This window comes from Cnephaeus nilssonii (assembly GCF_951640355.1).
Source record: "Cnephaeus nilssonii genome assembly, chromosome: 16".
NCBI lineage: Eukaryota > Metazoa > Chordata > Mammalia > Chiroptera > Vespertilionidae > Cnephaeus > Cnephaeus nilssonii.
The window spans coordinates 56,830,236-56,855,247 of record NC_137087.1 but is presented as its reverse complement, the minus strand read 5'-3'; the positions used below and the strand labels follow the sequence as shown (position 1 = coordinate 56,855,247).

Genomic DNA, 25,012 nt, shown 5'->3' with positions numbered 1-25,012 from the left:
AAACCTGTTAATGAATCATAATGTAAATATCTGTGTTTTCCGATGGTCTTAGGCTCTACAGCAGCGGTTCTCAACCTGTGGGAACCGCTAGCAGGGTCGCCCAAGACCATCGGAAAACAGGTATTTACATTACGACTCATAACAGTAGCAAAATTACAGTTCTGAAGTAGCAACGAAAATAATTTTATGGTTGGGGGTCACCACAGCATGAGGAACTGTATTAAAAGGGTCGCGGCATTAGAAAGGTTGGGAACCACTGGTCTAAGGCCAGGTGGGCAGAGTGGCATCTTGGCTGGGCAGTCTGAAGAGGTGTGGGACACACATCCCCATTACCTGAGTTCACAGCCCTGAGTCTGCCAGGATGCAGTGTAACCCGAGGCTGAAAACTGACCAAGACTCATTTCTCATGAGCTGGGCCGGCAGAGATGGCACGAACCCCAGCGCAGGCTCGTAAATGCGTCCGCCACTTGTTTTTACTGAAGCCAGCGAGAGACCATCTTGATGATGCCTCTCTCTTCAAAGCTTTACAAACCACAAAAAAACACCGAGTCATATTATTACTTTATTTTCCTTTTTTAAAATGTAACATTAAAGTCATCCAACATACAGAAATTCCTATGGCTCCTTACACATTTTGCTCTAAATTAGGCATTTTAGCTTTGAGATGAAGAAAATCATCCCATTTAAAATGGCAACATTTCTGAAAAACAGGTTTCATATTTGTGATGGGAAACTTCCCATCTACTCCTCCCCAAACTCCTCCAGTCCAGAGCTACAGGAAGACAGTTCCAACCCCGGCTAACATGTGGGGCCCATGCAGAGGGCAGGCCCCGAAGCAACAAGCGCTGTTAACTTTTGAAACAAGCAACTTCTTTATTGTACAGCACAAGAATACTGGAGAAAAGCATCATTTTCCTTTTAACCCTTTTACTGTTCTGCCTCCACCCAGGTTACTGCGTACCAAGCGGCTATGAATAGTAAAAACCTATTGATTTAAAGTCCCTGAAATGCATGCAACTGAGAACTTCCTAACGCACACAATCAGTTCCCAGGCTCCACGCGGCTTTTTACTGAGATGGTGGTGCTGGCTCACCAGCTGTGTCTGTCGTGCTGCCAGGGTTTGGAGTGGCCGCTGCTTTGGCATCTGGCTGCTGGGCTTCGGCTTTGGGATCCTCCCCATTTCCGGCACTTTTCTTACCCTGGTCTGCGGCCACGGCACCCATGATTTCCTGCAGTGGCGGATCGCTTTCAAGGGAGCTGGGCTGGAATTCATAAACCTGGACTTGACCTGGGACATCGATTGCCTTCTGTTCAAGTTTCTCCAGGATGGTCTGAACCTTCCTGACTCCATCTCTCCTGGCCTGACGGACATCAGCTCGTCCTTCAGGGTCCACCGAATCCAGAGCCAGCAGCTCTTTGGTCAAATACTCTTCAATCATCAGGTACTTTTTGTCCGTCTTCTTACCCTCGAAGCTGTCCACAGCCTGCTCCAGCCCTTGCACCTTCTTCAGGATGGCTTCCACTTTCAGCACACCTGGATGCTTGGGGGGGGCCTCCGCTTCTCCTGGCTTTTGGGGTGTGGCTTCTGCTGGGGCAGGGCTGGGGGCTGCCCTCTCTTCTGCAGCCACATTCTTGGGGGACGGGGGGACAGCAGCAGGAGCAGGGCTGGGAGCCGGAGCGGGGCTGGGAGCGGGGCTGGGAACCGGAGCAGGAGGAACCTTTACTTCCACCTTCTCCAAAGGAGGTGGGGGCTTCTGAGCAGCAGGCTGGGAATCCGCCTCCTTTCGGATCACTTGAATCGGGATGTGTCCAGCAGGGAGATCTGAGCCCGCTGGGCCGGGTCTGCCTTCTGGTTTGTTTTCAGGTTGTGGGACAAACGAAGATTCTCGATGGGTCATGGGCTGCTGAGAAGAGGCAAGGACACAAAGATATTTTTAATAACTGGCTGAGAGTCACAGGATGCTGTTCGTAGCTAGTATGATACTGATTAGAAAGCTGGGGGATGGTTTTTTAAAAAAGTTTAACAGTACAGAGATTTTCAAAGTCAATAACAGCTGTTACAAAATAAACATGCACTAATCACGTGTGTGACCAAACCATGTGTCATGCTTCCATTCATCACCTTGGTCTATTTATTAGTCTGTGACCTCTCACTGGATTTTTCTGTAGATGGCATTCTTAGGGCAATAAAAAGAAAACCAATATAATTTTCAAAAAAGAAAACACTAAAAGCTCATGCTGACCACTGAGCTAGTTTAGCTCAAAGCCAAGTCCTGGGCGACTCAGACTCTCAGGTGATGCAGCTGTGGAGGGTAATGGCCACTTGTCCCCTTCCTTACGCTGTGGGGACCGTCCCTGCTCAGGGGGTGATCTTCCCATCTCCTGTTTCAGAAAAGTTATCATTTCTTTTAACCTATGACAGCCTAGTGGTTTCTGCCCAGAATGGTATCTTTTTTGAGACAAAGCAAGAGGCCCCAGATAGTTAACCCTGTAGGAATTCTGCTGGGCACATCTGGGCCAGAACTGCCACTCAAGGGTGCATTTCCGCACTGACTTCCGGTTGCACAGGCCTCGGAGATCCTCTGTAACGTGACTGTAAGTTAGAGCCATACTGTATTTAATGAGCTACGCTTAGAACCAAAACATCTGGCTCTTCCCCTTTAGGTGAGTATCTAAAACCCCTTAAAAAGCCCACACCCCGATTCCATCCACTGGGAAATAAGAACTGGACTACATTATTTCTAAAGTATTTCCAATTTAAAATACTAAATTCCACTATGATGTTCCGTTGGCTCAGATCCGTACAAGCCTCCAAAAAGGGATCTTTGAACAAGCTATGTGGGTGGACGGGCTACCTCTGGTCCGGGCACGGGCCCCTGGTCCTTCAGTGGAGACTGGGGCAGGGGTTCGTCACAAACAAGGTTAATCAAGGGACGTAGAAACAGGATTAAATATTGTTTTACCATTTATGGGGACATTTGGGGAGAGACATGAGGGGGGGAAACTCTAGCTCTGTAAATGGGTACCTCTTTCCTGGGATTACTGAGCCCGAGTAAGGACCTGTGGGCACCTTGCTGTCCGAATGCCAGCAACCTCCTTTTCCACCAAATCTCTCCTGCCAACCCAGACATCCTCAACTTTGGCCCTTATCACTCATGAACCAGCCATATGTCTCTTTGGGTTTTAAAATAATGGCTGGGCCAGCTGGTGTGGCTCAGTGGTTGAGCATCAACCTATGAGCCAGAAGTCAGGGTTTGATTTCCGGTCAGGGCACATGCCTAGGTTGCAGGCTTGATCCTTAGTGGGCTGCGTGCGAGAGGCAGCCGATCAATGATTCTCTCTCATCCTTGATGTTTCTATCACTCTCGCTCTCTCTCTTCATCTCCCTTCCTCTCTGAAATCAATAAAAATATATTTAAAAAATAAATAAGGGCTGGGTAAGAAGTGATTTAAGAAACACTTAAGAGGGGATTGCTTTATGGCTATACTCTTCAAAAGTGTCAAGATCACAAAAACAAAGAAAGGTCGCTGAGGCACTGTGTTAGACGGTAGGAGACTAAGGAGAAATGACTCAGTGCAGTGCTCATGATTCTAGATCCGATCCCGGGACGGGAAATTGTGATAAAGGAGATTTGAAAATGGACTGTGTATTAGATAACAGTGTTGTAAGGATGTGACATTTCCTGAATCTGATCATACTATTGTGGTTCTGAATGAGAAGGTCTTTCACTCAGGAAAATATTTACTCAAGTAGTAAAGGGTAAAGGGGCATGATACCTAACAACTAAATATCAAACAACCGAAATACCTAGGGTAAGATATATATAGAGAGAAGAAATAACAAAGCCAACAGCAAAACGTTAACAGTGAATAAGGGTGAAGGGCATACTGGACTTTTTTTGTATGACTCTTACAACTCCTCTGTAAGGTTGAAATTAATTTACAAACAAAAACGGCTAAAAACAACATAGGAAGAGGATGATGCTGTTACAGGGCTCTGGACGTGCCACTATTTGTAGTAAAAGACACTCTGCATTTGTTTACAGAGGGACTTCCTTCTGAAAACTGTGGCAGAGAATTCATGCAGCTGCTCAAGTTGCAGCCAGAGGGGGCTTAGGGCTGCTGACTACTCTGCTGCTGAGCTACAAGCTGCTCGAGCTGCTCCAGGAACCCACGCCCCGTCTCCACTGAAGGACCAGAAGGCCAGCATAGTCCCATCCACCCAGACGGCCGACTCACGGCCAGACAGTATGGTCCTCTACCAAAGAGGAGGAGAAAGGGGTAAGGGACGGTCTCTGCCGTCAGAGACTAAGGTGAGGAGATAAAAATGAACACTGGACATGCACAGAGCAATCCCGTGCGGCACTGGAAGGGACTCACGAGGCGCCGGGAGAAAGGCCAGCCTGGCGTGTCCCTGGCAGGATAGGGAGAACCTGGACCGTGAAGGCATTTCAAGGAGCGGTTCAGCATGGGCACCGGCTCGGACGCGGGAAGGACAGAACGGGCGGAGTGGAGGAGGGGTCGGGGAGCAAGGAGACAGGCTGCCTGGAAGATGAGGCTGTGGCTGGGGCGTGGGGGGCCTGCAGGGCCCTGAAAGGCGGGCACTAAGACACCTGGGCCCCAGGTGTGAGAGGGATGATGCATTCTGCCCAGCGGTTTCCCACTGTGGTGGCGGGAGCCTGCCCCCAAGGCAGATGCCCGGACAAAAGAGCAAAAGCAATAGAAAGCACTGAGGGTGTACAGCCAGCCCTGGGCCTACATTTCTTAATGACCAGCCATTTCAGGGTCTCACTTTCCCCGTTACATGTGTGGGACCCAGAGAGGCCTGATGGGGGGTGGGGGTGGGGGCAGAGAACTTGCACAGAGCTCCTCGCCCCTAAAGAGATGCTGCCGTAGCCAGTCTGGCAACACCAACTCTCCTACCTGAGGCCTGTTGACCACAGTGTGCACACGCATGGGCGACGGGGAGGGCACTGGTGTGCTGCCTCTGGCTGGAGAGCTCTCCCGGCTGGACGCACCGAGGACAGGCGACCGGAACGGGGATGCTGCCCGCCGGGGCTCCCCCTCATCCCCCTGGACCTTGTGGTACACGGGCTGGTGGGTCTGGTATTCACCCTGCTGGGCTGGGTGATGGGTCTTCTGGGCCTGGTGGAAGGAGGACTGGGCTGCCGGCCGGGAGACGTTCTGCTCGTGGATCACAGGGATGGGGATGTAGCCCCGGGGGAGCTGGTGGCTGCCCAGGCTGCTCCTGCCGGAGGAGGGGGGCAGGCTGGCCGAGGACGACGAGGACGAGCAGTCCGAGGTGGCTGGAGACTGGGAGCGCTGCAAGACATAAAGGGTAGAGGTGTGGTCCATAAAGGACCCTCTGCCTGGCACTCTGACCCGCCTCCATTATGTGCTCAGGGCAACAGGTTTCACGGGACCTCCCATCTGTAAGCCTTTCTGTTTTCAAACTGGAGTGTTTGGGCTGAGAGCCCTGCAGTCAAGAGGCCTGGGCTCCAATTCTTACCAGCTCAACCGCCTCTGTATTGGTCACAAAACAGAAAAGGGCACCCTCCCCCTCACTGGCCTGGCCTGAAGCTTAAGGAAGACAATCTGTGTGTGCGTGAGCACAAGGCCCACAAACAAGACACATTGTATTTGTTATTATATGTCGCTTCGTTTCCTTTTTCCTGTTAACCCTCTCCTGCCAATCCACAGAGAACTCAGCTGGGCACGGGGAGCTGTGTCCCCTGTGTGGCCCGAGACAGGCCAGGCCCTTCCCTTCTACTCACATAGGAAACCAGGAGGGCGTGTCCCGGCTGGCTTCTGAGGGTCCTGCTAGCACAAATCTGTTAAGATTTCTCTGATGTGTCATTTTTCATTTTTACAGCAAAAACATTACAAGTATAGCTACTGCTTCTCCAAGAAATGCAATGAACTTCCCAGTGTGCTGCATTAAGTATAGCTTTTTACCCCCAAGCAGACAGCGAAGCCAGACCCCTGGAACAGAGCCGAGGGAGGCAATCCCAGCCCTGGGTACAGACACGGAGCAAGAATGCGTGCCTAAGACTGTGCCCATGTCTGCAGACAGGAAAACCAGGAGGACTTACCGCTCAGGAACCCTCCTGCGTCCACTGGCCCTCAAATCTCGGCTAAGCACCGGATTCAGTAGTGGCTTCAGCCTTAAAACCCTATCACAGAGCAGCTGCCTTCCCCACTCCTTATTCCGGATTTCCGTTTAAACCGTGGGACACTGTGAGGGCGGCTACGCTGTCTCATTTTCATATCAATATAGGTCCAGCAGTTAGTCCTTATCCGTAAGCACTGAACTTAACTAACAAATAGCTCTGTGTTTCTGAACGCGAAAGGCCAGCGAAAGCGGCATCAGGTCAGGAACCAGACGGCCAGGCTCTCGTCCTAGCGATGTCACATCTGGACCAAACTCCTTACCCTGCTGAGCCGCAACCCCTGAACTACAAAAACGAGCCATGGCCCCTGCCCACCTGAAACACACCTGTGAACGCTGGCGGGCAATGTGGGGCCGTCGAGCTGGCTTTGCTGGGTGACCTCTGCTGCTGCAGGCCAGGCCCAGATGCCCTGCATTTTATCAGGTGCCAGGCCCAGGGTGCTGGCAGAGTCTGATGCCAGCCAAAGGAACACAAGACTCCCAGGTCGCATTCACAGGCCCAAGAGCCGGCCTCTCCTTACCTCGGGTCTGTGGGAGGCTGGGGGCGGGGCTGCCGCAGCTGCTCCCGCCTGTCCGCACTGTCTGTCCGGCGGGGCGGTGTCCGCCGCCGCCTGCAGAGGGGACTGGGACCTCTGAGGAGCCGGGGCTGCCTCCGTTCGGAATCGCTGCGCCCCGGGCTGCGGAGCGGCAAAGAAATGGTGCGGCGGCCGGCTGTCGGCGCCTTCGTGGAAGACGGGAATGGCAATGTAGCCTGGTCGGAGCTGGGGGTACACAATGTGGCCTTCCCTAGCGGGCAGCAGCCTGGGGCCCTCCCGGGAAGGGCCATTTGCAGAGGACGGAGTTTCCTAAAATAAAAGGAGAAACACAGACGGGTTAGAAACGAGGATGGAAACACTGCTGAAGAGGAAAAAACATGGTGCTGAGCGCTCCCAACTTCCAGAGTGATCCCGGGCCCCCCAGCTCGGCTGGGCACAGGGAGCACAGCTGCCCCCCACTTCTGCCAGACCCCCTTCCCTCCAGAGGCTGCTCTCTGGCCAGCAGGTTAAGAATTAGAGACAGCAAGGGAAATCAGACGGGCCGAGGTATCTGCTGAGCACGAGAGGCCTCCACCTCCCACTCTGGGAAGGCAGGGCTCGTTTCTGGGGCAGCCAGGCAGCACTGTGTGCAGGAAACCTGTCCATCTCCCAGATCTCCAGGGACCCAGACGCGAGAAGGTCCTACTTCAATCCCAACTCGCTAAGTCATAGCCAGTTTCTCTGCTTCCTCAAAGGTCCTCCCGGCCCAAGCCAGTCAGCTCAGTGGAGAGAGTGTCAGCCCTCAGAATGAAGGGTCCCGGGTTCGATTCTGGTCAAGGGCATGTACCTTGATTGCAGGCTCGATCACCAGCCCTGGTCGGGACGTGTGCAGGAGGCAACAAACTGATGTGTCTCTCTCACATCGATGTTTCTTTCTCTCCCATCCACTCTCTAAAAAAAAAAAAGGAAAAATATCCTCGGGAGGATTAACAAAAGTAAAAAAGGCCCTCCGGTTTCCTAACAAAGCAGAGCTGTGCTGGCCTCAAACACAGGCCACAGCAGGGGGAGGCTACCTCCTCTGGAATATTTTCAGAAGAAGCTGAGAGAGAGAGAGAGAGAGAGAGAGAGAGAGAGAGAGAGAGAGAGAGAGAGAGAAGGAACACAGAAGCAGCACAGGATGAGAACAAAACCCAGGGATTACATGTGCTGGATTTCTGATGCCAACAAAGCCTGCTTGGTGAGGAGCGGCTGGGGTCCCCCCGTGTCCTCTCAGGAAGTCCTCCCTTTAGTGGCCTGGCTATTTTGGGACCCTGGAGAAGGCCAAGTTCCAGATGTACCACAGAGAGAGATCTTGTTTCAGGTGACAAGGCTGGCCAGTCACTCACCGGGCAATGTCACTTCTCACCAAGCAGAGGCTGGGCAACTGAAGCCGGGGAGCCCCAGGCTCTGGGTCCTGCCTGTCTCCTGAGCATGACACAGGCCGGGGCTGTGGATTCCTGCCACTTACGCACATCCCAGTGGATCAACTATTAAGAAGGAGAGCGAGCCCCCCTTCAGAAGGCATGTCTGAGCCGCGAACAAACGTCCCAGGCTGAGCTGCTAGGAGCTGGCCGGGCGTGGCACTCGGCTGCCAGTGGAGAAGCCAAGGGCCGATCGGCACCTGAGTGACGGGCCGCTGTGATTTGCCGTGTTTCTGTATTTGTGAGCACCGGTGGCTGACCCGGAATTCAGCCCTTTCCAGCCGGTCAAGGCTGCCCTCCGGCTGCGCCCCGCCCAGGCTCCGGCGCCCAGGAGCGGCAGGGTGCCGCAGTGTCCTTGGGCACCAGCTAGAGGCACGCTCAGATTAGAATGCCCACGTGCTCGGGCGGCCGCATTATTTTAGCCTGCTCAAGTCTGAGGTCACCCAAGAGCAGGGAGCGGGTCCAGGCTTCACATTCAAAACCGAATTCCTGCCCTGAGACTGGCACCGAGGGGGGCAGCAGAAGCACCAAGAAGCCCTGTGCTACGGGGTGTTGACTCCTAGCATGCCGCCAGGCTCAACCGGGGCCTGGACAAGTCGTGGGAGGTCTGTGCTGGCTGCCCAGGGGCCCTGCTTCCTCCAGGAAGCCACAAAGGCCTCCCGCACCGGCACCCTCCACGGGGCTGAGCCGTTAGCAAGCCCTCACCCACTGACCACCTCCTGGTGAACGTCCTGCCACTGAGGTGCTCGGTACGATGAGTGGCCAAACCAGCAAGTGCGACCCCTGCCCACTAGGGGCTGACGCAGGACAGCTCAGCCCTGGCCCGTGTGGCCCCATTGGCTGGATGTCATCCCCTGAGCCAGGAGGTTGCTGGTTGGACTCCCGGTGGGGGGCGTGCAGGAGGCAGCCAATTCATGTTGTGCTCTCACATCGATGTTTCTCTCCTTCTTTCTCCCTCTCCCTTCCTCTCTCTCTAGAAATCAACAAACTATTCTTAAAAAAAGTTGAAGGCTGCATGAAACAAACGGGAAGCCCCACAACCTGGACAGCCCGGGAGGCTGCGGATGGGGAGACGCGTGGGCAAACGCGTGGGCTTTCCCAGTTAGGATGGGACTCTCCTGGAGAGGCTGAAGTTCATTCTGACCTCCATGAGTGCGAGTTCTGGGACAATTCTCTGAACTCTGTGACCTTACCCCCCGTACCCAGAAAATGGAGCTAGCAATGCCCACGTCACAGGACTGCTGTGAGGTTTTATGAGCGGTCCAGAGGGATGGGATGCCCAGGAGCCCGAAACACATGTGAGTTCCCTCCCTAAGTAGGCATGCGATTATGCTATCACACCCCAAAGTGTCCAAGGAATCAAAACTGAAGGACAAAGTTACCAGACGGTGATTGGAGTCAGAACGGTGGCTGCCCCGGAGGGAATGGCAGGGACTGGGGAGTCTTGAAAGGACCTTTCGAGGGAATGGAGATATCCTCTATCTGGTTCTGGGCAGTGATAAACGGGTGCACGCCTCTGTGCAAACCTACCCAACTATGAGCTTCTCTGGAACCCCCCCCCCCCCCCCAATTGCCCATTCCCTGCCACATTCCACCTACACCACCTGGTTTCACGGGTGAGGGCTGCCAACCCCCCCTCCCCCCATCCCCACAGCCGGCCGCCAGCTGAGCCTCCAACTCAGACCCTTCCAGGGCCCGGAACCCCTCGGCCTGGCTGAGGCGTGGCTCCTCCCGGGGAAGCCCCTGGATGCAGGAGGCCCCGGAGCCGGCCTGCCAGGAGCTGTGCGTTTTATGCATCTCACTGAAGATACTGTGCACCTCAAGGATCGAGAAAAGGCAAGGAAGAGGCAGGAGGGAGGGAGGAAGAGGGCTGGACAGCAGACTCATCTCCAGAGCCGATACTCTGCCTGGGCCTTGGAAGAGGTGCCGCGTGGGGGTCAGGGGAGGAAAGCATGTGGTCACTGTGGGTGTCAGAGCAGCAGTGAGAAAGGGGGTGGCCCCTGAAGGTAAGTGCTGAGCTGAAAGCTGGAGAGGCCCCATGTCCTCTGTGTGTGAGTTCCTGACAAGTGACCTCACCAAGACGGGAAGAATCGAAAGGAGAAACCAGGACATGTCAGGAAACAAGAGAAGTCAGGGCAGAGCTGGGGACAGGGCATGAAAGGAAGGATGACCCAGGAGGAAGAGGGAGGGAGGGGCCAAGACGCGAGTTCTGAGCCTGGATTGGTTGGACAACGGTGCTGTCCGCTGGCACAGGTGGAAGGCAGGGAGGGTTTTGGGCGGCCGGGAGTACGCTGCTCCTGCCGTGCCGAGGCCTGCACTCCTGGCTCCGTGTGAATGAATGTCCCCTTTATCCATTTAATAAAAAGCCACGGTGACGGAAGGAGCCTTGACTTGGGGTGGTGAACACACAATACAATATAAAGGTAATGTACTATAGAATTGTACCCCTGAAATCTAGATAATTTTATTAACCAACCAGAGGCCCGATGCACGAAATTCGTGCAAGGGTAGGCCCTCACAGCCACCCCGGCTGCTGCCTTGGCCCTCATAGCCCCAGCTTCGTCCGGAAGGTCGGCTGGACGGTCATTCTGCTGTTCAGTCTAATTAGCATATTAGCTCTTTATTATATAGGATGTCACCCCTATAAATTCAATTAAAAAATAAACAAACCAAACACCCACGCATCTCTTCATGAGCCTCAAGTCTAAAAGGCAGCCACTTCCCTCCCACTATGGTGGGGTTTTGTTTAGCAAATCCCCGCTTTGGGTAAATTAACAAATCACATCAGTTTTACAGAGCAGACAGCTAAGTACGTCCACATGGATGGGTAATTTAAACCAGGAATGAAACTCCCGCCTATACCAAGGTCAGTACCAGGAATGCGGACCCACCTTCTAATGTGTCTATCACTAGGGCCTGATCAACAGCAAGTGCTTCCGTGTTTACTAACTAAAAAGCACCATCCGAAAGTTCATTAAATTGCCCTTACCTGAGGATATGTTCAGAGAGAGGGAGGGAAGGAGGGAGGGAGGGAGGGGGAGGTAGAGAGGGAAACATTGATGTGAGAGAGAAAGATGGATAGGTTGCCTCCCATATGTGCTCCCGACTGGGGATGGAACCTGCAACCTTCTGGTGAACAGGATGACACTCCAACCAGCTGAGCAGTCCGACCAGGGCAGGAATTGTTTTCCAGTGGAGCTCAGTTCACTCACTATCCTTATCTTTGGCCAAAGACAAGGAATACATACATACAAACCCAACTAGGAGGAGGGGCTCAATGGGGGAAAAAGGAGACTTATGTAATACTTTCAACAATAAAGAATCATTAAAAAAACACACACAATTAGGAAATAGCCAACACCCTGACTTCTCTGCTTCTCTCACTGCATTAACTTATAAAATGAATTATTTAATTCTCCTTCCTCGTTTGCACACACATTAAAATCCTCCGAGGTGTGTCTCAGAGAGCACCAGACAACTCCACGAGGTAGCCAGGACAAAAAGCAGGAAAAACGACCCCAGATGAGCCAGTTTGCCCTATTGGATACAAGATATTATTATTATCAGAGAAGCCTGGGGTTAGGAGCTGAGCTTGGGTGAGCCCTGGAATTTACATAAGCCTCGTTTGCTCAACAGCACGTCTACACTCATTACTTGTTTTTCATCACAATGTGGGTGCTAGGGACAGCCTAGGGGACGTGGAAGGAGATTGCACGAGGTCCTAATCCAGGTTCTGTCCTCAACAGGTGTGCGACGTGAGCAGCTCGCCTCCCCTCTCTGGAGCTCAGATTCCGCAGCTGTAAAGGAAGGGGAGGCCCAGATGTTTTGTAAAGCAGTGTTTCTCAGACTCTGGGGGGGCTTCAGAGCACCCAGGAAATGCAAAAACAAAACAAAACAAACAAAAAAAAAACACACCACAAACCCCGCTAAGCCCAGTCCCAACCAAGTCTGATTCAATAGGTGAGGGACGGCCAACCAGAACTGCACTGAGAAACACTGATCTAAACGAAGTCCCTTCCAGCAGCGACAGGCTCGTGGCCTCTGACTTCCAAGGTCCCGTACCTATGTAGTAAGTATCTGCATAAAGCTCAAAAACAGGGAAAAGTGCTTTCACGGAAATCTAAAAAAGACCACTCCTCCTGCACCCGGTTAAGTCACATCAGAAGGTGCCTCGTCAGTGCAGCAGGTAGCCCATCGGTGTCAGAAATCATCAGAAATCGCTGGAACTCCGGGGCCCCTCAAGTTTCACGTACCAAACGGAGAAGAGGAGGAAACTGAGCCCCCGCAGGACTCCTGCCTTAGAAGCAGGGCAGGAACAGGCCTTGGGCACCTGCAGGCATATGCTAATTACTACTGGGGTGTTGTACATGCACGGCCTTAGCTGCTTTGGGGACAACTGGGGAGCAGGATGTGCCTCGACCCATCCACAATTAGTTCCCTGTAACAGAGTTACCTCTGAACCCTAAAATACTGTCCCACTGCAATCCCCAACCCCAGCTGCACGGTACAGCACCCTGTGGGCTCAACACCTGCCACCACGGCTCCATCAGTGCGGTCTGAACGGAGGGACAGCCACGGGGGACTCGGAGGACTGCCCGGAGGTGGCCTCAGCGCTCAGTCTGAAGTAGGACACAGATGCTAATAACCGGGTTTTCAGGCCGGAAGAGCCTTCACAGTGGCCAGGCGCTGATTTTTTACTAATGACACTTCAAAACGTCTAAAACAAAGAAAAAAGATGCGGGAAACAAGAATCCTGGAACTGCCCATGTATCTAGGACCGAGACCAAAACTAAGTGGCTTGGCTCACCTCTATCCCGCAGGAAACAAAACAAAAGACAAGCTTCCTTCTAAAGCAAATAGAGCCGAGCTTCGACATCCTACCAACCTTCCGTGGGTACTACAGGCCACGGAAACGAGTTAAGTACGGCCGGGCGGAGCGGCTCGGTTATACCATGTGCACGGAAAGGCTGCCAGCTCACTTCCCAGTCAGGCCACATACCTGGGTTATAGATTAGATTTCAGGCTGGGGCACGTACGGAAGGCAACTGATCAATGTTCCTCTCTCTCCCTCTGTCTTCCTCTCTCTCTAAAATAAATAAAAATATACATTAAAAAAAGAAATGAATTAAGTTTTTATTGCTATCCTATATAACCTATATAATAAAAGGCTAATATGCAAATCGAACGGTGGAAAGACCGATCGCATGATGCACACTGACCACCAGGGGGCAGATGCTCAACGCAGGAGCTCCCCCTGGTGGTCAGTGCACTCCCACAGTGGGAGCTCCACTCAGCTACAAGCTGGGCTAACAGCTGGTGAGCGCAGTGGCGGTGGCAGGAGGCACTGCTAAGGACCCCTCGGGGGATGTTCCCAAGGGGTCCCAGACTGGAGAGGGCACAGGCTGGGCTGAGGGACCTGTCTCCAGTGCACAAATGTCGTGCACCGGGCCTCTAGTTTGATACATAAACAGTCATTTGTATGCGCACAGCCAAACTCAAAATTCCTTAAGTTCTCACTGGATTGTGATAAAGGGTCTCTCCCATGCCCCCAGCCCTGTTTTGGGCATACAACAGGCAAAACCTGAATAATAAGTGAAGGCCACATCCACCAGTCTACTTACACCGAAGCCTAATTCCTCAGTGGTCTCATCAGGTTGGAAATGAGCCTGTTAGAGTTAGAAGCCCCTTATCGAAGTCCTAAGAATACTGATGAGCAAAGAGGCCATCTTCTCTGCCGAGAACTGTATCTACAGGTCCATGATCTGGAAGCAAACACAGCCAGAAACAACTGTAGGGGCCGGAGCCCTAAACACCCCTCTCCCTCCAACAGGCCCAGCCAGCTGCTCTGAAGGGACTAACTCACCGCTGAGAACCCCACCCAACTTGCAGTGACTGTGGCTCCTCACACACATGCTGAGACCAAGCCAAGCCAAGCCAGCCAGGGGCAGGGGGACCTGCTTGGGAGCAGAAGATCCGTTGGTGTCCCCCCAAAATCCTCAGTGCCTCCCCACATTTCCAGGCTCGGCACCAGCACCAACACCTCCAGCTGCGTTTTCCCTGCTGGAAGGAGTGCTCGGGGATCCCCCATCCCCGAGCCCCTCTAGTCCTCCTCAAGGATTCCACGTAGATGTGGCCCAAGGTCACAGGGAAGTGACTGCAGAACCAGGCCGAGAATTCCCGTCACCAGACTCCCAGCTCCTGAACTCCCAGCTACAGGAAATCAAAAACCACCGACCTCCTCTTCAGGGGGGAAAAAAAAAGAGTAGGAGCACTTTTTTTAATCACCTAAAGCCTGAATCACAGATGGAAAAGTACCTGAAACGCCCACACCAGGAAACAGACTGTCCGAAGTTAGATAAAAGCGACCTCCTGCTACATTGCCATGGTTTCTCGAGCACTTCTCTCAGACTGTGGTTGAACACTGGTCAATCGATCGGCTCTTCCACCTTCCAGAAAGTGTTTGTTGGTATCAGGGTGCAGGGCTTCAACTGACACACATTTTGCATAAAACACAATTTCCCAAAAGAAAAAATCTCCAGTTCATCAACCGTGGCTTAGAGAACCCCTCTGACTGATGGTGGCAGTCTTGGGGGGGGGGCGGGGAACTCTCCTCCCCACCCTGGACACTGGCTGAAGGAGTCAGGTCCAGTGATCCAAGGGGGATGAGGCGGCCTTGCTTCTGAGAAACAAGACTTCCCATCTACCTGCGAGCCGACAGACCCATATCCAACCAGAACTGTCTACGCGTGGGCAAGTCAAATGCCTACCTGAGCCTTTCTGAGGACTGCACACACGTGGCAGGTCGGGCCCTGACTCATCACCTTCCGTACGCCATCCCCCATGATCCTCACAGCTATGACCCTTACAGGCATCCCCCAGGATCCTTCTGTGTGCCCATTTTACAGAAGGGGAGGCTGAGGCTCTAGGAGGGTAAGTGACTTATCTGAGATCACTAGCACCTGATACCAAGGCCAGGCTGTGTTAACCCTTTCACCGTCACTGCCACACCCGTACGCTGTGGCTAATGTCTTCATATCCATCTTCCCGGGATTAAATGCAGCAAGAGAGAAAATGCTTCATTTTGCCTGGCTGAGCCGGGCCGAGGCTCAGACCTGGAACATTCAGTTCCAGTGTGCTCTGGGCCAGGAAGCCAGCGCTGCTGCTGAGTCATTGCCTGGCTGAGGCAGGGCAGGGAGAGAGCCGAGTGAGGGTGCTGGGCTCCCGGGAAGGAGAGCTGGTCCTGCCCAGACACTCAGGATCACCAGGACTAATCTGAAGATTCAAAAAATGAAGTGGTCGCTTCCCTCCTGCACATGCGTGGGCTTTCATTCATTCAGTGTCTAAGAAGAATCTAAAATACCTGGGAAACTACCCCTCTACATTAATGACCTGAGGAGTTATCTGGTCTGTTCTTCAGCAGGATGCTAAGGGATTTGCAGTGGAAGTCTCAGCTCAATCGCTCTGTACTAAGGGCTCTCGGTAGCCGTGCTGTGTGCAGGCTCCTGACATAGGCAGTGAGCAATCTGCAACCCCGGGCTTTTCTGAATTGACACTGAATAAGCAGCTCACTCTGTGGTGTCTGATCTCACTGTCGGCCTCAGCGGGGTAAGAAACCATCACAGCGCCGGGGCTCTCTGTGCAGCTGTGGGTCTGGCAGTGACTGTCAGCAACCAGCCGCTCCAGCAGGCCTGCTCCAAGATGCTGTGTCACCGGTGGGGACACACCGGAAACGGTCTCTACAGGCCCAGAAGAATGACCCTAGGGAATCAATACTAAAGCCTCTATGGGGAAAAGGCCTTTCAGAAATGTGATGAAGAACAGTAAAAAAAAAAAAAAAGGAGGAGGAGGAGGAAAGAAAGGTGATGAAAAGGAACCAGCTCTCGGGGGACAGCCTGCCTCCTAACCCCAGATGCAGGAAACGCCTGGTGGAGAATGGCAGTGGAGGAGGAAAGTGCCCTCTATAACACAGTGTCTACATGGCTCTGAACACCATGACTGCGGAGAGCAGGCATCAGTGAGTTCAGATGGGATGAATGAGTGAGGACTAGGCCCATCTCCTAAGCTCAGACCCAGGCTCGGGAATGAGCCAACATTTCCCATCCGCTGTACAGAGAGGCCATCAGCTGCTGATGACGGGGCTATGCCTGGCCAGCTGAGTGTGAAGGACTTTCAAGAAGGCCCACTGGGGGCAAGTCTGCCACCCCTGCTGGCTGCCGGGTGGGGGCAGATCTCTGGCCACACCAGCCAGTTCCGTTTGGTCACAGCTGACAGGCCTCAGGCCAGACACCCCCCCTCTCCGAGTCTGTGTTCTCACAGAGGTGCACCTGAATGTTTCTATTTTAGAGAGCTGCTTTGAGGAGTTAGAGATAAGGTTTGTGAAAGCACCCACATGGCACATACGTATAAATATGAACCCCAAAAATATTGGGTTCATGCCTTCCTAAAGAAACTCTGATTAAGCTTTTGCAAGCTGCCTGGCTTCCTGAATACCTGCCAAGCCCCTCCTTGCAAGAAATCTTCCTAGAAATATGCGAAGATTCTATAACCCCAGATATTGCACACAGTTGCACAATGCCAAGGGAGGGGTGGGGGTTAGCTTCCAGGTCTGCCCGAGGAGGGGATCTGGAGCTGAGCCTCAGGAGTCCAGCTGTGAGTCCGGGAGCAGAGGCAGAGGAGGGTGCCAGGGTGCAGACTTGATTCAGGAGCAATGGGGAGGCGGCAGGGGCTGGAGAATTCCAGGCAGGTAGGACAGGTTTCTTCAGGGTCCACCAGCACTAGTGGGTCCTCACCAGATTCCTACCAAGCAGGGCCTTTGTCTTACGCTTCATTTTTCCTCCGTAAAGTGTCTTAAATATATTTGTTGTTGTTGTTGTTAATCCTCACCAATGGACATTTTTTCATTGACTTTTTTTTTAGAGAGAGTAGAAGGGAGGGGGAGAGACAGAGAGAGAGAAACATCGATGTGAGAGAGACACATTGATTAGTTGCCTCCTTCAGGCATGCTGACCAGGACCGGGAATCGAGCCTGCAACTGAGTATGTGCCCTTGACAGGAATCAAACTGGAGAGACCCTTCAGTCCGTGGGCTGATGCTCTATCCACTGAGCCAAACCGGCTGGGGCAAATGTCTTAAATATTTAAGAGCCAGGTTAAGCCAGCAAAAATGTGGAGAAAGAGTAGGTTTGGATTATGCACAGCTTTCTATTTTTGATGATGAATGTCAGATCATTTTAACCCATCAATAGGAAATGATAAACATGTAGAGTGCTTATATAAGGCAACCGTGTGTCATTGCAGGAAGGAGGACAGCGCTAATCAAGCCTCCTAGGAGGTACGAAGCTTTCTGACTCACAACCAGCCCAACAGCATGAAGTAGCATAAGCCTTCCCGGCCCTGGCTAACGTCAAGTGCCGCCACGCCACCGTTGCTGTGTACAGACTCTACCCTCGTAAAGGGCAAATCGACTCGACGAAACGGGGGACAAATTATGCTGTCCTTGCATAAGCTAACACAGACTGTTCTTTAGAGGGGAAACGAGGGCCTTGGCTGAGCTGGACTTCTAAGGCATCTGGCCAGCTCTTTACCCATACTGCTCATCGTAGCAAAGGAATCTGCCCCTTGGTAACTGCAACTCGCTGGAAATTCAAAGGACAGAATGGCCATCACTCCCTGACTGTTCTGATCCCTCTAAGCAGCAAGAGAGCTTGCAATTGGCCTGCAGAGAGCAAAATGACCTCATCTTCAACAAAAACCAGGAGAGGAGGCTCTGCTGAACCTGAAGCAGAATAAATGGGTGTCTCTACTTCAATCGAAACTCAGAACGCTTCCAGTTTCCTATGAAAGGATGTCTCTACCTCTCTCACAGGACCTGAGGATCACCTGTCCAATGATTACGGGCGGGCTTCTGCTGGAGGGAAGACAGGAAGGAAACACTGACTCGCGCTTTCTTGGGGTGCAGGAGGGTCTGGGAACCTCCCTGAGTCTGACCCTTCCCCACACCTGGCAGGCTGTCACCCGGCAGGCTCCATCCCTCCCCACATCACCCCCCTGCCCCCATAGTCACACTCCCAGAAGCCAGGGAGTTTCACTAAGAAGGAAAATGAGGGATTCCAGGGCCTACTGTACTCTAAGTCACAATCTGCCACCTCCTTCCCCCAAATGAGATCAATGCCACTCAGTGGCTCCAAATGCAAGTCTGGCAGATTCAAGAATCATCAGGAAAGCTTTTCTGAGTTTCAGATTTCTGGGCCCTACCCTGAGCAATTCGGATTCAACACGGGGTGAGGATGGAAGGTTGGGGATAGTGGGTGACACTGCTAGCAATCTGTGTTCTTAAAAGGTTTCCCTGAGCGCTGGCCTGTGTTGGTCAGTGGTTAGAGCATCAGCTCTCACACTGAAGGGTCTCAGGTTAAATTCCCGGTCAAGGGCAAGTACCTAGGATGCAGGTTCGATCCCTAGCACCGGTAGGGGTGCATGCAGCAGGCAACTGATTGATGTGTCTCTCTCTCCCATCCTCCCTTCCATTCTAAATATCAATGGTATGTGCTCGATCCCCAGTGTGGGGCATGCAGAAGGTAGCCAATCAATGATTCTCTCTCATCATTGGTGTTTGTATCTCTCCCTCCCTCTCCCTTCCTCCCTGAAATCAATAAAAATATATTTAAAAATCAATGGAAAAAAATATCCTCAGGTGAGGATTAACAAAATAATAATAATCTATATATATAAAAGGCTAAGTGACTGACCATATATGTCCGACTGGCCAGTACATATGATGTGCACTGGCAATTTAAAAATAAACGTTGACTCACGCATGCGCAATACATATAAAGCTCTTGCTGGCACCCATCGCATGCGTGCTTCAATCTGTCATGGTTGATCGTGAATTTGGTTGGTTTTGTTGACATTCTGAAGCTGAAAGGAAGCGGTAGCATAGACAGAGTATGTCTGAAGACCAACTACTGGCACAACGTACCTCTGACACGTCATCTCTGACACTTCTACTATAGAGAAAGGGCGAATAGCGATATTAAAATATTTCTAATTAATTTCCTTCCAATGTGCACGAATCTGTGCACCGGGCCACTAGTAATAACACTAATAATAAAAGCTTCCCTGGAGACTGCCAAGCTTGGAATTGTGCTGGCGGCCTCCGAGATCTGGAGAGCTAGGAAAGCCCTGCTCCTGGAGGGAGGGGGGTTGTGACAGAGCATGCAGTGACATACGCCGAAGGAGTTGGCCACTGTTTATCCAGTGAGAACCCAGAGGAGGGGCAGCAAGGAAATTGTGCATCTCCCGACTCCAACGCCAACGCCAACCTCTCTGCCAGGGAGCGGCTGGACTGGTATGAACTTGCCGGAGATTAGTGGGAAGCCCATGTGTGCAGAAAATCAACATCCAGGAAGACTGCAGGTGGGAGGTGCACTAGAGTGGAGCTGGATAAAGCCCAACGCCTTGGCCTCCAGCTGCCCCCCCTCTGCACTGAAGGGCAACACTTGCATTCACTTTCCCCCTCTGGAAAAATGGGGATAAAGTCACTCTCACCTCAGGGGAATGTGGGAGGATCAACTGCGAGGAGACAGAGGATAAGACTAAATGAAAGCCATTCCTTTACCAACGTGGTTCAACTGTACACACTCAGAAACTGTCTTCCCCAAGAGGGCTTTCCCTGTTATTCCTGCCCAATGCTCTTGATTGACTGACAGCATCTCCAAGATAAGGATGCTTGGAGGGTCCTCTTAGCTCAGCTCCTCCAAAACAGCCCTTCGTTTTGTGCCAGGGCCCTTTTCTCAGTATGCATTAAGAAACCGATGTCTGCCCTGGCGGGTTTGGCTCAGAGGATAGAGCGACGGCCTGTGGACTCAAGGGTCCCAGGTTCCATTCCAGTTAAGGGCACATGCCCTGGTTGCAGGCTTGATGCCCAGTAGGGGGTGTGCAGGAGGCAGCCAATCAATGATTCTCTCTCATCATTGATGTTTCTATCCCTCTCTCTCCCTTCCTCTCTGAAATCAATAAATATAAAAAATATATAAAAAGAAACAGGTTTCTGCCCTGGCAGGTTGCTCAGTGGTTAGAGCACAGGCCCGTGGACTGAAGGGTCCCAGGTTCAATTCCAGTCAAGGGAACATCCTTTGGTTGCAGGCTCCATCCCCAGCCCGGGTCAGGGTGTGTCAGGGAGAAAACCAATCGATGTGTTTCTCTCACATGGATGTTACTCTGCCTCTCCCCCTCTCTTCCACTCTCTCTGAAAATCAATGGGGAAAAATATCCTTGGATGAGAATTAACCAAAAAAAGAAACCGATTTCTCATATAAAGTAATACTGAAGGGCTTTCCATTGTATTCGGTCTGGAGTAGGGTGTAAGTCATATAAGTGAAACTGAATTAATCATCCAATATTCTGTGTATATCAAAGCACAGATTCGAAAGCGATGAAGCCCAAAGAGCTAATGAACTGGATGTTAGTTTTTCACCTTATGTGTTGGTTTCGTGCTGAGAAATCGCAAGTAATTGATTTGGTAAGGAGAACTCTTTTCTTGAGCTGATCACAACCAGCCAACACCATTCAAGTAATCACAGCACAGAAGTCAGCCACCCGATCCTTGGCGATCAGAAAGAAGGACACAAAAATAATCAAGTATTCCAGCCCGCACACTCCAGGGCTTCATACAAATTCAAGATGCTTCTACCTTCTTCCGGATAGATGCACTGCCTCTTCTTAGGACTTTCTGGTGTGGTTCTCTTTGCCATTCGTATTAGCTGAGTGACCTGTGCAAACACACTTCCACTCTCAGAGTTTCTTTTTCAATATAATAAAGAGGCTGAGCTAAAGACCTCTAAGGACCTTTCAACGTTAAAATTCGAACTTGAATTTTCAAGTCAACTTTTCCTGCATCCGACTTCTGATTTAGTGGCTCTTATTTCCTATGTGTTGAGAAGAATAGTAATTCAACCTGCTTTTTTCCACCCTGAGACGCTTTATGAAACCACAGCCTAAGCCATCCAACGGATGGGTGCACAGAGATCTCAACTTGCTGGGTGAGTTTCATGTTGAAAACAAAGTGCCAGCAACCTGGGTCTTACACTGCACTCCAGTGGATATGTTCAAACTTGACCTTCACTCACAACAAAGGTGCCAGCAGATTGACTGTCCCTGCCTCTATAGGAAGGAAACCTCAAAATGATTGTTGTTGTTTTTTTTAACCACACTAAAGATCTAGCCCTAGCCGGTTTGGCTCAGTGGATAGAGTGTCAGCCTGCGGACGGAAGGGTCGTGGGTTCGATTCCGGTCAAGGGCACATGCCTGGGTTGCGGGCTTGATCCCCAATCGGGGGTGTGCAGAAGGCAGCCAATCAATGATTCTCTCTTATCATTGATGTTTCTATTTCTCTCTCCCTCTTCCTTCCTCTCTGAAATCAATAAAAATATGTAAAAAAAAAAAAAATCTACATCCACACAGACTGCAGTAACAGGCTGGTTTGAAATGAGCATGCGTTTCACCCAATAATGGGCTGAACAGACAGACAGACAGACAGATACACACACAAATAAATGTATAATTATGGCTCTTGTACTAATTATAGCCGCTTGTACTAATTTTCAGAAATAAATATACAATTAATTTCTTATAAATATAAGTTGCTGAATGGTTGCTGAATGTACAATATCTCATCATTGGGCACTAGAGTTTTATCAATATTTTAAAGAAAAAAGTTTATAAAATGAAGGTAAATAATATACATCTTTCTTCTAAAATAACTTTTAAAGCATTTTTAACTTGGTGAATTTTTATGTCTTCAAAATAACTTACCAGTTCTTTGGAGCTTTTATTTTCATTTTGTCCAGAACAGCATTTACAGTGACCCTTTAGGTACATTTACTTTTTTTGTTTAATCCTCACTCGAGGATATCTGACTTTTAGGGAGAGTAAGGGAGAGAGAGAGAAACATCGGCTGCTACCCCATCAGCACCCTGACCAGGAATTGGACCCAATCGAACCCATAATCTTTTGGTATACAGGACGACACTCCAACCAACTGAGCCACCCGGCCAGGACTAAGTACTAGTATATTTCCTTCTGAAAAAAAAAAAAAGCTCAAATTTATAAATAATTGCACAATTTTCTGTGCAATTAATTATAATTTTTAAAATTAGACTCCAATTTCTTTATTTTCACATTGCCATGCTCCTAAGGGTTAAGTACTTATCCCTGCATATGTGTAAAGGGAGCATACTTCTGCTGTGTTCACAAAAGCATTCCTGCTCAGCTATTTGTGCATTAAAAACGAGTCCTGGACGTTTTAATACCGTAACAGGGGAGGGAATGAATGCCATTTCTTTCTCGCCAGTGAGGCCATGTCGGAAGGAAGGCGACGGCACAGCCTCCGTTGAGGGGAGAAGCCTGTTTCTAACAAGTCACCCCGGAGCAGATCCCCACGGGGAACGTCTCCAACAACACAATTTTAACTTCAAATCGAAAATGGACAGAAAGAAGGAAAAAAAGGGGAATGTGTTCACAGGAGTCTCCTGAGTCACTGTGTCGGGGACAGGAGTCCAGTCGCGGTCCCCTTGGACCGAGCCGAGGCGCCCCGGGAGGTGGGACCCCCCGCGCCCACCCACCACCCCGGCCCGCGAGCGGCCCCCTGGCGCCGCCGAGTGAAACCACGGCCTCCGCGCGGGCAGCCGGGCGGCCACCGGGCCTGGGGTGCTGACCAGGCCGGCCGGCCCTCGCGGGGCCCGGGCCAGCTCCAGCCCCCGGCCCTCCGCCCCTCGAATCTGAGCCGGCGGACGGGACCTGACGCCACCGCGCGGGTCGCACTTCCCGGCCGACCCCCGGCAACACCCCGCGGCCAGGGAGGGAAGTCCCCGCCGATGCCTCCCCCGCGCCCCGCGCCGGCCAAGGGCGGCCCGGGCCGGGGCTCGTAGGGGCGCAGCAGGCCGCCCCCGGGAGCCGGTGCCGCCCGGAGGTCCCCGCGGCCGACCTCTGGGGCCGGGGCGCGGCGGGCACGGGCGCCTCGCGGCCCCGCCGCCCGGCCCGGCCCGGCCCCGCCGCTCGCCGTCCAGGTGGGGGGCCCTGGCTCACCTTGGGGCCCTCGGGGGGCACGCGCGGGTCGTTCCACGTGGTGGTGCGGCTGTTGTGGTCCACGAAGAAGGGCCAGCCGGTCTGCGGGTCGATCTTGATCTCCCAGCCGGGGGGCAGGGGGTCGCGGTCGCCGTTGCCAGACGCCGCCTGCATCATAGGCGAGTGGGTGGCAGCGCTCATGCTGGGTCGGGGTCGGGGTCGGCCCGGAAGGGAGGCCGCCGGGGTGCGCGGTGCCGAGTCACGGGGTGCGGGGCCTCCGGGCGCCGAGTCGCTCGCGGGCCGCGGCCGGAGCTGGAGCCGTGCGCGCCGCCGACGTGTCCGGGAGGCCGGCGCCGGGCACCTTTATGAATTAAAGGAGCGGGTGACGTGGCCCGGGAGGGGTGGAAGCGTCTGGAAATAGCCGCCTCGCTGCCAGAGGGGAAGGAGGAGATAAAGGGAGGCAGCAACTGGCCGGCTAGAAACTTCTGGTCCCATCCGGAGAAGTTGGCGGCGGCGGCGCGGGCCGGGAGCGGAGCTCCGCCCTGAGTCATCGGCTATAATCGTGCGCGCCGGGCGGGGCGGGGCGGGGCCTCGGGCAGGCCGCCCCTCCCCCACCCCCTCCGCTCCCCACCCCCCGGCCTCGGGGTCCCCCTGCCGCTGGGGGCGTCGTCCGAATGCCCCCGGCCAGTGTCGGGTTTCCGATTCGCTCCCTCTCCTCGGAGCCGCCGGGTATTCCCGGGACTGGAGTCCGCGCTCGGGGTGCGCGTTTCGGCTCCTTCGTTTGAAAACAGAGTCATCGTGAGCCTGGAAAGTCGCTGGTTTTAAGCTAGAGTTTCGCCCCCCGACCCCTTTGGCTCCCTACTATACTGATGGTCCGGACACTGGAGTCTCTCAGTTACGTTTTAATCGCTGTTGTTGTTGTTGTTTTTTCCTATGGGCTCAGGAATGTGGATCTGACTACCGAAGCCAGGGAGAAAATGGATGTGCGAATGGAAATTCACCTGCCTGCCTTTGGAAACCCAAAGAGAATGCAAGATTGCATCAGCAGCGCATAGTTTTATGCTCCTGTATCTCAAATACAGAAACTGTCATTGCAGCAATCAACTGTAAGAAAAATCACATTCTTTGGAGGTTTGGTCCTTTTGATGGTGGAGGTTGGTTTTGCTATCTTAAATCCTGACATACATTTAGGAAGAAAGGACCTCATTGAAATGAAAAAATTTTGTTTGGTTGACTCAATGGTGGTTGCGCTTGTAATCTCAACCAAGCACCCAGTTCCTCTTGGGGGAGAGAAATGCGCCCCAGAGAATGTTTGGGAGGCTCCATTTTAGATCCTCAGGCATGCAGACTCGTTCCCTTCCCCAAAACATTTTGAGAAGTTGCCTTGGACTGATCATTGGGCCCAATTTTCTTTTCTTTTTTAAAAATGTATTTTATTGATTTTTTACAGAGAGGGAGGGAGAGGGATAGAGAGTTAGAAACATCAGTGAGAGAAACATCGATCAGCTGCCTCCTGCACACCCCTTACTGGGGATGTGCCCACAACCAAGGTACATGGCTTTGACCGGAATTGAACCTGGGACCCTTCAGTCCACAGGTCAACGCTCTATCCACTGAGCCAAACCGGTTAGGGCTGGGCCCAATTTTCCAACTCAAGTTCAGAGCCTACCCTGGGACCCTTAGAGACAACACCTCGTCTCTTCCAGCCCTCAAATTACTCCTTTTGGAGCAAATGCTAGAGAGGCCTGCCATTCATTTCCAGTGGCACGATTCCCACTTACATAGGTCTGCTCATCTTCTCTGAAGTCC

At 52.3% G+C, this 25,012-nt stretch overlaps 1 protein-coding gene across 2 annotated transcripts; it reads right to left on the bottom strand.

The window, feature by feature from the left end:
* Positions 1 to 549: 549 nt before the first annotated feature.
* On the bottom strand, positions 550 to 23,758 carry BAG3 (BAG cochaperone 3). 2 transcript variants are annotated; one of them, XM_079793170.1, is made up of 4 exons: positions 23,225 to 23,758; positions 6,691 to 7,014; positions 4,924 to 5,322; positions 550 to 1,901 (listed from the first exon to the last, which is right to left on the bottom strand). In XM_079793170.1, the coding sequence occupies exons 1-4, from the start codon at positions 23,402 to 23,404 to the stop codon at positions 1,068 to 1,070; spliced, it is 1,737 nt and encodes a 578-aa protein (XP_079649296.1). In that variant the 5' UTR covers positions 23,405 to 23,758; the 3' UTR covers positions 550 to 1,067. The 2 variants fall into 2 exon arrangements, with proteins under 2 accessions (XP_079649296.1, XP_079649295.1); XM_079793169.1 differs by having other exon boundaries at positions 550 to 1,904; positions 23,225 to 23,757.
* Between the last annotated feature and the right edge of the window lie 1,254 nt (positions 23,759 to 25,012).